Source organism: Melospiza georgiana, chromosome 12, assembly GCF_028018845.1.
Source record: "Melospiza georgiana isolate bMelGeo1 chromosome 12, bMelGeo1.pri, whole genome shotgun sequence".
Taxonomy (NCBI): domain Eukaryota; kingdom Metazoa; phylum Chordata; class Aves; order Passeriformes; family Passerellidae; genus Melospiza; species Melospiza georgiana.
Window position 1 is genome coordinate 3,649,448 of NC_080441.1, and position 12,610 is coordinate 3,662,057.

The 12,610-nt window shown below is 40.2% G+C and overlaps 1 protein-coding gene across 1 annotated transcript in view; it reads right to left on the reverse strand.

Annotated features, from left to right (window-relative positions):
- Positions 1-233: 233 nt before the first annotated feature.
- Positions 234-12,610, reverse strand: part of KLHL4 (kelch like family member 4) — a 39,316-nt gene continuing 26,939 nt past the window's right edge. The window contains exons 7-11 of the mRNA XM_058032559.1: positions 10,063-10,287; positions 7,998-8,160; positions 5,146-5,358; positions 3,141-3,312; positions 234-2,429 (exon numbers count right to left, since the gene is read on the reverse strand). Of these exons, the coding sequence (XP_057888542.1) occupies positions 2,370-2,429; positions 3,141-3,312; positions 5,146-5,358; positions 7,998-8,160; positions 10,063-10,287 (833 nt within the window). The 3' untranslated portion in view covers positions 234-2,369. The remainder of the gene's footprint in view (positions 2,430-3,140; positions 3,313-5,145; positions 5,359-7,997; positions 8,161-10,062; positions 10,288-12,610) is intronic.

Genomic DNA, 12,610 nt, shown 5'->3' on the forward strand with positions numbered 1-12,610 from the left:
TTCCCAAGAAAACTTCAAATTCCCTGCAAAGCCTTAGTGGGTCAGGCCCATTGGCATTGTCAATCTGTCAGTCTGTCCTGATGTGCCTCTTGCCCATGTTGGCATCAAGTTGCACATTGTATCATTTTTATTGGAAAAATGAGCATTTTTATCTTATTTTTTTATTTAAAAATAAAAATAATTAATAAAATTAATATATTTTTTAATTTTTATTTTTATTTTAAAAATGAGCATTCAATACCAGTGTTTTCCAAACACATGAGGCTGTGCTGGTTCCTGGAAGCAGGGTGTGCTGTTTTAGGAGAAAAGCATGATTTATAGCTTGAGTGAAAAGCAGCAGGGACCCTCTCCCTGCATCCACACAAATCCTTATTCATATAAAAGATTGCACGTGGCTGTTGCAGGGCCAAAGCAGGATGACAAAGAATAAGGGAGAAATGTTAGAACTTTTATTATTAATGTTTAAAAGTTGGTGTTTGCTGCAAGAAGGTGTTCTGGGTATGTGGACAGAGAGCTTCCCATGGACAGGGAGAGAGGAACAACTCCCAGCTCCCACTCCCCAGTGCCACGGGCAGATTCTGTCTGTGCTTGGCCCCTTGTGTTTGCTTCAGATCCTTGATCTGCTGGGAAATTAAATATTCAATGATATTCTTCTGATGTGACTTCTGGAACCCATGAGCTGGTTTTCTTTACAAGGGGATTTTTGTGCATCTTTTGTTCTTTTGGAGTACAAAAATGAGATTGATGCTTCTGTGTCTTCTAGTTTTGAAAGCATAGCCCAAATATAAAATATAGTCCAAAATTTCTTAGCAGAGAAAGTAAAGTTTATTTGAATGTAGCATGCTATATATAAACATAATTGATTTTTAAAGTTAAAAATGTTCTTTTTTTTTTATAAATATGCTTATGAGATTTTTTTTCCTTAGAGGCATTCAATAAGTTTAATACTATAAATTTGTTTTAAAATAGCATATTGCTAAAATCTGAAACCACAGTATTCTATCAGGAAAGTTGGCCTACACATTCAGAGATCTTTGTCTCTGTCCTGAATTTTCTGATACTGACAAAACATCAACATAACAAACACTGAGGTGGATACTGACCAATTATTGTGCTTTACAGCATAGAATATTTTACATACATTCTTTTTTCTAGAATACACTTTCAGCATTTTGAAATCATAAAAAATGAAATTAAAGCAAAACAGTAGAAATTGGCACACAAAAAAGAAAATATCATGCAAGTGGAATATTATGTGCTGTTCTCAGGTGATCCTTTTCCTGTTTGCTCTTGATTTTCATCATTCCACTAATTCCAGATAGAACATAAACAGGTTTACAGAAATGGTATCTAAAGTTACACAGTGGGTGTGGTTTATTCCTTACCATATTTCTACTGTACAGGAGAGAGAGCTGGTAATCTTCAGCTGAGGTCAAAGATTGTCATATCAATATGATATAAAAATTTCATTTTGTAACTTATATTCAAGGAATGTAATCACGTGATTGTTTTAAAATTTAATGCATGGTTATTATCCCAAGAATAGTCAGGTTAGTTTAACACATACTGACAGATGGTTAGTGGGCAAAGAGAAATCCATGAGTAACCTGACACAGAGCAGCATTAAAATATCACAAATCTATGCACTGAAAATTATTGCAAATTATATTTGCATTATGCTTTGACAAGAGAGATTTCTTTCTGCTGGCACATAATAGGATAAAGGTATCTTAGCCCTACTATTCAGTTTAATACACTGCAAAAAAGGAAATTCTGTCACAGTTCTAGCAGTGCTGGATGGTAAAGAACAAACAAATTGTCTGCTTCTCTGATTTGATTGTAAAGTTAATTTAGGAGTTTAATTTCTGAATATAGAAATTAAGTTGCTTCTGCAGAGAATATTCTGTTGACAGTAATACTTAGGAGTAAATATTTCTTTTTGTGCAGTTCCCTGTTGGAGGTGTTTCATAGTCATTTTCATGTACTTAAAATATAAAAGCTTTTTTATAAACTTTAGCATTCCTGACAACATAGAAAGGAAAAAAAGTTTTTGAATTCTTATACACATCTCTCACTGCTGCAATTTATAAATAACAGATTCAATTTTGTAACAAACCTGAACCATTCAAACATTTAAACCATTTTACTGGATTTTACATATTAGGCATAACAAAGTCATTCACTTCTGCAAAGTTTTCTGATTCTTGTGATGCAGGAAGACACTTCTGTGCTGCAATGGTGTGATGGCTCAGGGATAAATATTGTCTGTAAGGGAGGGATGCTGAGGTGTGAGCAGTCTGTACTGTCCTGGAAATGTTTCTTCACTTCTGAGACTCCACTCAGTTCAGTTTCATGGTAATTTACAATCCTCAGGGCAACTTCACAACAACTACACATGCTCCAGCCCTGCCAATGTTGACAGGAACTTCCTGGAAAGGAAAAGGAAAAAGGAAAAGAAAAAGGAGGAAACATTTTTAGTAGCATCCTATGGATAGGACAAGAAGAAATTACTTTCAGATTAATGGAAAAGCAATTTGTTTATTCAAACTGATGTAATGCTAAAAAAAAATTAGGTTTAACTAAGGTATGAAAACACAGTTTGGGCTTTTTGGCCGAATTCAGTTACAAGTGTTTAGCCTGGGGTTGTCCCCCTGGCATGTTCAAAGGCCTCCACATCCAGTGTTCCAAAACCAGGGACCTGTTTCTGGTCTTCATTTAACATGAAGACATTTTAGATGGCTGCAAACGGATCCTGGCAGAGCAGGGATTTCCTCTTGCTCTCAGTGGGGAGGGCCATAAATATAAAAGTCTGGAGGGGCCTCCAGAAGAGGGCATGGCTGACAAACACACCAGCTCTGCCAACACTGAATTCAAGCACTTAAAACCCCAAGTGATTTGTGCAAGCTGGTTTGCTTGTCCATGCATTTCCCCTCATTGTGAAAAGTTTTATGTGGTTATTTTGCAGGGAAGGGGGCTGATATTTTATGGAAGCCCACCTCTAGTATCATACAATATTTCCTACATCCCGTCATGTCGTTTTTCCCCAAAGCGGCGACAGTTTCCCGGTTATTTGTACAGAATTATCCCTATCTGCAGGAAGACCCCCTGCCCTTTCTGAGGCACCCCTGGGCCCCCATTACCTCTGTCCACTCGTTGTTCTGAGCATCGTAGGACTCGACGGTGTCCAGGTAGGAGTGGCCGTCGTAGCCGCCCACGGCGTAGAGCCGGTCCCCCAGGGGACAGATCCCCACCGCGTCCCGCGGCACGCTCAGCGGGGCCACCGTGGTCCAGGCATCCGTTTTGGGGTCATACCTAGGGAACGTGGGGGTCAAATTCAGAAATATGCGTGGTGGAGGCACGTTTCAGGTTTAAATTGCTGATTTTTGCTTGTTTTCTCCTGTGTTGCTTCTCCGAACGGATACAACTGAGATGTCACTCGGTATTGTGTTTGCTGGGAATGTCCCAACAAAGCCAGGAATGATGCATCTGATTCCATGTTCTCAGAAGGCCAATTTATTACTTTATAATACTATATTATATTAAAGAATATTATATTAAAGAATATTATACTAAAGATAGCATAACTATACTATCTATAGTGTAGTATTCTTTAATAAAATATAGTACTATATTATATTATATTATATAGTATTATACCAACTATACTAAAGAATACAGAAAAGATACTAAATAATAGAGTATTATACCAACTATACTAAAGAATACAGAAAGGAAACTAAATAATACAGAAAGGATACTAAATAATATAGTATTATACAAACTATACTAAATAATACAGAAAGGATAGTAAATAACATAGTATTATACTAACTATAGTAAAGAATACAGAAAAGACATGAATGCTAAAAAAGATAATAATGCTAAAAAGAATTATTGAATGCTAATAAGATAATAATACTGAACGCTGTATTCAGTAATATTATCTTATTAATTAGTAGATAATATATCTTATAATTATTAAGATTATATTACTGAATGCTAAAGAGATAATAATGAAAACTCATGACTCCCTCCAGAGTCCCGACACAGCCTGGCCCCGATTGGCCAAAGAGTCAAAACAACTCACAGCAGACTCCAATGAAACAATCACCTGTGGGTAAACAATCTCCAAACACATTCCACACAGGAGAAGCAAATCAGATAATTATTGTTTTCCTTTTTCTCTGAGGCCTTTTAGCTTCTCAGGAGAAAAATCCTGGGCAAAGGGATTTTTTCAGATATTGTAAATGCCACAATTCAGTTTTTGATTTAGCCACTAGAGGGGCCTTCAAGCACACAGAAAATGCTCCTGTTTTCACTTTTTGATTACAGACTCTTTGTTTCAATTACATTAAGCCATCAATAGATTTTAAACACAAATGGGAATTGAGGGGATGATAGCATGGCCACCAGTTGACTCAGCAAAACTAATTTCAATATATTCTTACTTTCTTCCTCCCTAAAGCCTTTGGTTTTCTGTTTATTGTCAGAATTAATGTTTTCATAGAAGTTTACTATAAAAGAAGTTAAATATCTTGTGTAGTAGCTCTCAGTTTCTGACGTGAAATGTGTGGCAGCATCTTACATTAATATTGATTTTATTTCTGATTTATTCCAATATAAATTGCAGTGAATTGCAGGTAATGCCTGCTTTACCCCATTTAAGTGAGAACAGAATTTGGCCATTGTTGCTCACAGCAGGGTTTAACACCTGCTCAGTTTTCCTTCCTTTTCCCCAAATGACAAGACTGTGTGATATTTCTTATATTTTTATATCTTTTATCAGTATCAGTCAAATTACTGGAACAACTGAAAAGTGTTTCATTCCTACAGCATATGGCACAAGCACCTAAACCTGAGTCCTGGCATTTGAAAAATAGGAAGGTCACACGTTTAACTTGTCTCAGTACTTCAGTTCCTTTTACCTGGCTCTTGGGTAGGTCAGGCAGAAGGGAGGAATTTGCTGCTGAGGTCTAATTCTCTTGTTATCACAAAAGTATTGGAAGTCAGTTTTTCCTGCTCAAAATATTATTTCAAAAAGGTGGAATATGTTTTACAAACACAACACTCCAACTATGAAGAGAATCTATTCTAGAATCCCTTCTCGAATGAGAGAAAAGGAAGAAGAGCAAAATGGTTTCCTACCTCTCCACGCAGTCGGACAGGCGGGAGCAGTGGTTGGAAGCAGGAGCGTCGTGGCCTCCCACGGCGTACAGGAACCCGTTGTAGGTGGCCACACCAACGCCTCCCCTCCTCTTGGACATGGAGGCACACAGGCTCCACTTGTTTGTGTGGGGGTCGAAGCACTCCATGGATTTCAGGCAGGAGCTCCCGTCTCGCCCACCGACCGCGTACAGCCTGCGACAGCAACCCGCAAGCAGGAAAACAATTTCAGTCTCTACTCTCCCACTAATGAGAATTTTTTCTGGCTGACTTCATTCAGAGCACTTTAAAATTGTCATTATTTGGTGCGCTCTGAAACTTCCTTTGCTCAAAGGCAAACGTGTTAGATGTTTGCCATCTAGCATAAAGACATTTTAGATGAAGTTACATTCTTCACTTACAATGGAAATGTTCAAGCAGCCACACATGAAAATGAAGCTTAAAAATTCATGTCAGGTTCTCCAAATGTGAGCCAATAGAAAGAGCTGAATTGAAAGATGCTGCATATGTTTGAAACATATGGTGGCATTCCCGGGGACAGGGTTACAGAGTATGACATATTATCACATTAAAACTTTTTCCTGCGCAGTTAACTTTAATAACTTGAACAGATATCTAAAACATATATAAAATATATAGTAAATATATTTTCCTCTGAGTCTGTATTTAAGAAAATCTGCTGGACAGAAGGGACCACCTTGTGTCATCTTGTCTGTTCAGCCCAAAGGCTCTTAGCAAACAGAGATTTAAACAGCTGATGTTGGGGCAACATGTAAGAATAAATTGTGGTAATCCCCTTTAAAAAACATTGGGGGAACTTGTAGGAATAAATTGTGGTAATCCATATTAAAAAATGTCAGAGGGTTGTGGCTTTTTGTCAATGAATTTTGCAAAGCCTGAACTTGTTTCTGGTCTCAAGCTGACTTGGGTGCTGCTGGACTAGGATGGAATGTAATAGAAGATGTGTTCAGGTGTTGAGAGTGCTGGTTTTTCTGCTCCCTTTCATACCTTTGTTATTGTTTTCTGCCATGAAATTTCATTTATGTAGTGCAGCTTATTAGAGAACTAGGGAAATGGGCAACTTGCCCAGAGTAAACCAGATCAGCTGAATTTTCCTTTAGAAGTGCCTCTTTTATTACAGAGACTTAAAAATCTTTCTGATTTCTCTGGTGCACATTTTAACTAGAATATTCTTCTATTCACCATTAGAATAATAAAAAATCCCCAGCTTTCTCTCTCCTAGTGTTTTTTCACTTGATAAAATTGAGTTTGGTTGTGCAATTTGTTGTCTGATCCATACAAAACTTAAGGCTTTGATTTATTTTCTTTTCACATCATGCCATTGATACAGCCTGCTTGTTTACACAGCTTTCACAGGCCAAGGAAATCTCTGTATACACAAAGTGATTGGTTGGGATCCTTTGTTTTCCACAACATGTCTCCAAACACGGTGGTGTTTCCCATTCTCTGAGGAAAAGACCAAATATAGCATCATTGACTGATGTTTTCAATGGAGCATTTATTGGTCCAAAATTGCTGCTCCACAGATATGTAAAGGCTTTGCTGGTGGGGTTAAACAGGAAAAAATATGGTGTGGTTTAGGGAAACAGGAAAAGGAGAAGCATTCTCTTGGTTGGAGCGCAGCAGTAGCACTGAGTGATGAACATTTGATCTCCTGCTATGCCAGAAATTACATCACCAGCCTCACAGACGTGATTTAAGCCCTGCTGGAGACAGTTTGTATCAGCAATGATTGAGAACAGAGTCAGGATCGGGCTGATTTCCTCTCTGACAAAGTGGTTTCCTGCATGTTGCTGCTGTGGAAGGCACCAGGAGGAGTTTCTGGTTGGGTTTCTGCTGAGAACATTTCCTCTGAGCTATAGCAGGGACCTGGAGAGGCACTTCTGCCTCTACAATTTGAATCCTGCTTGCAATATGAATGCAAACCCCCAACTTGCATTTACAAACATCCCTTTGCTGACATCTTTGTTTCTGCTTTTTCTCCTTCTCTTTTTTGGGAATTTACAAAGAGATCAGGGAAGCCAGTGGCAAAGGCTCCAGGTAAAAGTAAAAGCAGTTGTCTGCCTGTAACTGAGTGTTCCCAGCCCCTACAGACTGCTGAGAGCTTCCCACAGGGTTAAATAAGAAATGTTGGCTCAAATTGTATTCTCCATAACCAGAGGCTTTTAACAAAATTTTTGTAAGATCCACAGTTGTCTGTTCCCATGTAAAAGGGCTTGAGTGGCTTTAGCATCTTAGCAGAATGTTTCAGTGCATTAACACTTGATTTTGTGTGTTTAACCAAGAGATGGAGGGTGGAGCAAGTCTGGATTGGATAAGATTTAGAAGAGACTGTTTATTCCATACATAATTAATAAACTCATCTTCTTTCCATTAAACACCTCATACACCTTTTTAAAAATTGGCTGTGAATTTCTATGACAAAGGAAAGCCTTTGTTTCTGTACACATTAAGTCTATTTAGACACAATGATTTAAAAGTGTAAACATAAACTCAGAACATTTTTTAAAGTAGCTGATTTTATATCCCCGTATGTTACACTCTAGGTAAAATTATGGTGTGCATGTAATGACATTTTCACATTGCTATAATTTAAAAAGGCTGAAATGTTTTTGAAACCTGACTGCAGGCCTGCGATCAATTTACCACACAGCAGAGGAAAGGCTTTCCTTTGTTATTTCTACGCATTGCATTTTTCTCTTTGTTTCCTCGAGGTCATTAATAACCATAGGCCTGAAAATAAAATTCGAGAAGCTGCACTGGCAGGGAAGGGAGCAAGTGAAAGCCCAGAGAGAGGTTTTCCTGTTGCATACTTGCTGTTGAGGGCTGCCACCCCCACGGTGCTCCTCGGGGTGGACATGCTGGCCACGTAATTCCACTGCCGCGCCTGCGGGTCCCAGCGCTCCACCGTGTTCAGGTAGCTCCAGCCATCGTGGCCTCCAACTGCGTACATTGGTCCTTCCAGCATTGCTACTCCTTCAGAGATAGAATTGGGGACACGGAATAGAATTAGGGACAAATTATCGCCTGGTTTCGGTGACCAGCGGCGAATTCATTTCGCTAATTCCCCATATGCAGATAAGCAATTTGGGCTGGTATTAAATGATCTGAAAGCTGCCTTTTCATTTGGAAGAATAAATAGAGATAAACAAGCACTTCACATACAGTGCTCTTCTAAATAACCATTATCTTTTGCCAAAAGATTAGAGGAAAGCTGCTTTAGTTCTGATGTTCTCTTCTTGGACTTTTATCTCTTTCACTTCTGGTGACCTTGCAAAAACAAATTTGAGCCCCTAACTGGGGAACGATGTTGTTCTGCTACAAAAAGGCAAAACTCGAGTCAGGCAATGAAAAATATGCCCAAACCAGCAATGTCTCCTAATTCTGAGCCAGCTGAAGCTCTGTAGTGCTGCCAGCACGAAGCCTGGGTGGGTGGGTAGCTGGCTGTCCTTACCAGCCAGAGCACCACAACATTTTAATGCCTCTTGGGTGAGAGCTGGCTCCTTTCTGCTGCCCTTGAGGCACAAGAGAGCCAGCTTGGCTGTCACTGCAAAGCTCTGGGTGGACAAAGCCTGGCCCATTGTGCTTCTCCAGAGCAGGGCTTTGGTGCCTTCCCTTTGGGAGCTGCTGCTGCTGCTCTTTGCTCCCTTTGTTATGTGAGGCAAAATGTTTCAATCCAGCTGCTTAAAAGTTTTCTAAATCTGTCTTTCAGGCCTAAATATACATGGCCTGATTTCTTCAAAAGCACCAACTGCACAGAATCTCCCTGAAGGTAATGGGGACTGTAAGAGTGAGGCAGCTTTGCAAACCAGGCACAGATTGAAGCCAAACTTTGGGCTCTCCAATTTATGGCTGTGACCTACTTGTTGGGGAGAATTATGCCCCTGCAGTCAGGAATTATAAATATTTCAATGCAAATTATTTCATCTGTTTGGTCTTCTTCCCCTTTGCCACCTACTAGTGTTTGGTTTCATAAATTTGGTGCTCTAGCTGGTAAGAACCCTCCACGATCCTTTCTCTGTCAAGCAGTGGAGAAGGTGACATAGGCCATATTGTTTTGCCAAATAATTCTGGATCAATCTTCCTCTATTATCCATAAAAATAGAAATATTTCATGGCATTTGAACTTACTGATGATTTCAAGCTATACCTGTTTCTGTAACTTAAGAGAAGCCAGCTTTTTCACAAGGCCTAGGATATATAAATTCAGAAATCATCATATTCCCTCTGTTACAGTCTACTCATCTCTAAACGTAGCCTTATTTTCTATAGTTCTGGAAATAAATTCTAGATTTCATATTCATATTATTCCCTCAGTGTGAATAATATTAAGGATTATTTTGCAGTAAAAAAAAAAACATAGATACTAAGCCACTGCCAAGCTCTGTAAAACTTCTTGTAATTACAACATTAGAACTGGTGAAGTTGTACTTATTTCCATACACTCTTTTCTTCAGTGTGGGTGATGCCCTGATCTGAGTTAGAGAGGTGGTTGATACCTCTGGGTTTAATTCATAATTTATAAAAAAAATAATAAATAAAATCAAGTTGTTATTGTATTGTAAACATATCATTTGACCATTAAATCATGTGAAAAGTTAATTATTTTCACTATAGTTTATACAGCAAAAATAATATATATAGTTTATATTTTGGAATTACCTACCAGCAAAATTAACCCTGGAACACCAGTGCTAGTTAGGTGTATACTAATAAAATCATAAAATTATGGCAATTGGCAAATCTCTCTTTGAAAAACGTCCTCTACGAATATTTCTGGGAGTCTCTGCGCGCTGTTAGAAGTTTTCTCAGCAGTGCTGGAGTGGATCAAGGCCCTGTGTGTGTGCTGGGAGTTTGCAGAGGCAGAGCCCCTCTTACCCAGGCCGTGCCTGTGTGTGGACATGGGGGGCATCACGGTCCAGGCCTTGGTGACGGGGTTGAAGCACTCGACGATGTTGGAGGTCTTGAGCCCGTCCCTGCCCCCCACGATGTAGAGCTTGTTGTCAATCACGGCCACCCCAAACTGCAGCCGCCGCCCGTTCATGGTCCCAATCTGGATCCAGCTGTTGGTCCTCAGGTCGTACTTCTCAATTGTGGTGGTGCCTGTGACAAACAGAGACAGCCTTAGGGAGCAGTGCCCAGCCACCGGCAGCCAGCTCAAAACTGGAGTAAATTATAAAATATTGAAATTTTGTGTGTGAGGTTTTGCTGCGAACTTCAGTTCTCGTGTGAAGCCAGTGAGAAAGTTGCATTAATTGCAGGCGTGGTTGGCAAGTCTAGGAGAATATACTGGTGGCAAGAAATGGAGAATTAAATAGTGGCAGTGTGGCATTCACATTCTCTGAAAAAATTCCTTCCTCCAGGGTTTTTCTCCTGGGAGCTAAAAGGCAGGGGGAGAGAAAAGGAAAACAACTCTTATCTCATTTGCTTCTCCTGTGTTGTGCTCATGTGGAATGTGTTTGGAGATTGTTTACCCACAGGTGATTGTTCCATTGGACTCTGGTGTGAGTTGTTTTGACTCATTGGCCAATTAGGGCCAAGCTGTGTCAGGACTCTGGAAAGAGTCACGAGTTTTCATTATTATCCCTTTAACATTCAGTAAGTATCCTTTCTTATTCGTTAGTATAGTATAGTATTCTTTACTATAATACAGTATCATAAAGTAATAAATTGGCCTTCTGAGAAAATGGAGTTCTCCTCATCATTCCTGCCTTCATTGGGGGCGCCCGAGCATTTGCAATATGGCAATTTTTGTAGCGCTGCACATTTTGGAGGTGAATTGGATCTGTTGCTTAAATACCATGAGAGTAGGGGGTTTGTGGGTTTGTTTTGGGGTTTTTTTATATTCCTTATGATTACAGTGCCTCACAACAATCTGCTGTTTAACCGTATTAGTGCCTGAAGCATTAGTGATATTAAAACCAGACTCTAGGTATCTGTCTGAGGAACTGGTTAAGCATCTTCAGGAATCCTGTGTGTTTTCCCTTTTAGGATGGAGTCAGGCAGGAGGCAGGGCTGTGTGTGAGTGCACACCTGCTTCCCACAGGTATCTTGCCTGAGGCTCACCTGTGCAGCAGTTCTGCAGCAGCTGCTTGGCTGCTCTAACACACCACACACATTTTCCATTTCTTTCAGGTCACCGGACCTGCACTAACATTTTACTGCAACCCTTCCTTGGGCAGGAGCTCTGCCATTCAGCCTGACACTTCCCCACACCCTGGCTCCCGTCACTGCCCAGGAGTGAGCACAATTGCTCCTCCGAGAGCTGCTGAGCACAGCGAGGCCACGGCTCAGTGAGATCCGAGGCAGAATTGCCACTGCGCCCTGGAGCTCAAATTCAGCTCAGTCAAAGGCAGCCAGGTGAGGAACACAGAGCTGATTTCTTGTTCCTTGACTGGGATTTGAGACCAGACAAGTGGTGTTTGGGAGACAACAATAGGCAGTTTGTGGCTAAGAAATTACTTTTACAACAGGAAAACAGCCATGCAGTAAAGCAGAAAAGAAAGGTAGGATTTGGTTTAGAGATCTGTTAGAGATCACCTGATGTACTCCAGAAATTCAGTGAAATAAGAGTTTATCTCATGCTGTCTTTTCTCTTATCTATATGTTTTTCCACATGTATAGGTTGGGAAAGAAACCAGCTCCATCTGCAATAAAAGGCAGAAATTCTGCTTTCTCCCCTTTATTCAGAGCAGCTGGGTTTCTTTGCCTGTTCTTTCCATCTTGTTATTCTGTTTTCTGCTCCTTGCTTTGATTCCTTCTCATTTATTCTATGCTAATACGTGAGTGCCCCAAAGTTCTCCACTTCAAAGGAAATCTCTCACACTAACTAAAACACAGGGAAAATGCAGTCAGGTTTGAGTGTGTTCAGCCATACCCTGTGGGCTGCAATTTTTACAGAGGCTCCAAGATTTGAAAGTCACAAAACCTAACGTGGTTTAGGCGCATTCCCGTTTTTCAAAATTCCAGCCCAAAAGCACCTCTTTTGATCTTCTTTTGATCATTGGAATTTGAGATTTGTCCTGGTATCCCACCTGAGATAAGCACAAAGGCAAAGCTGGCGTTGCCTGGTGTCTATCACAGGCAGTGTGTTATTGCCAGGGGTGGGAGATATTCCCTTCTCAGAGCTGCTCCTCCAGAGCATCCTGGTCTCCTTCTGCTGCTCCTTTATCTCCCAGTCCAGCCCAGGCTCCAAATCTGAGTCAGAGCCGTGGAGGGCAGCAGGAGGAGCAGAAATGCTGCTCTTCCTACCCACCAAAAGGCAAAAGTTCAATTGGCTTCGCTCCAAGGTGAGAAGTAAGAGAGGCACCAAGAGGAAATGCACATGTTGACTGAAATAACCCTTTCTTTGCATAACCTTTACTGGGAAAAAATGATTGGAAAATTGTGTTCTTATTTTCTTTAAAGATTACCTGGTTGCCTGATA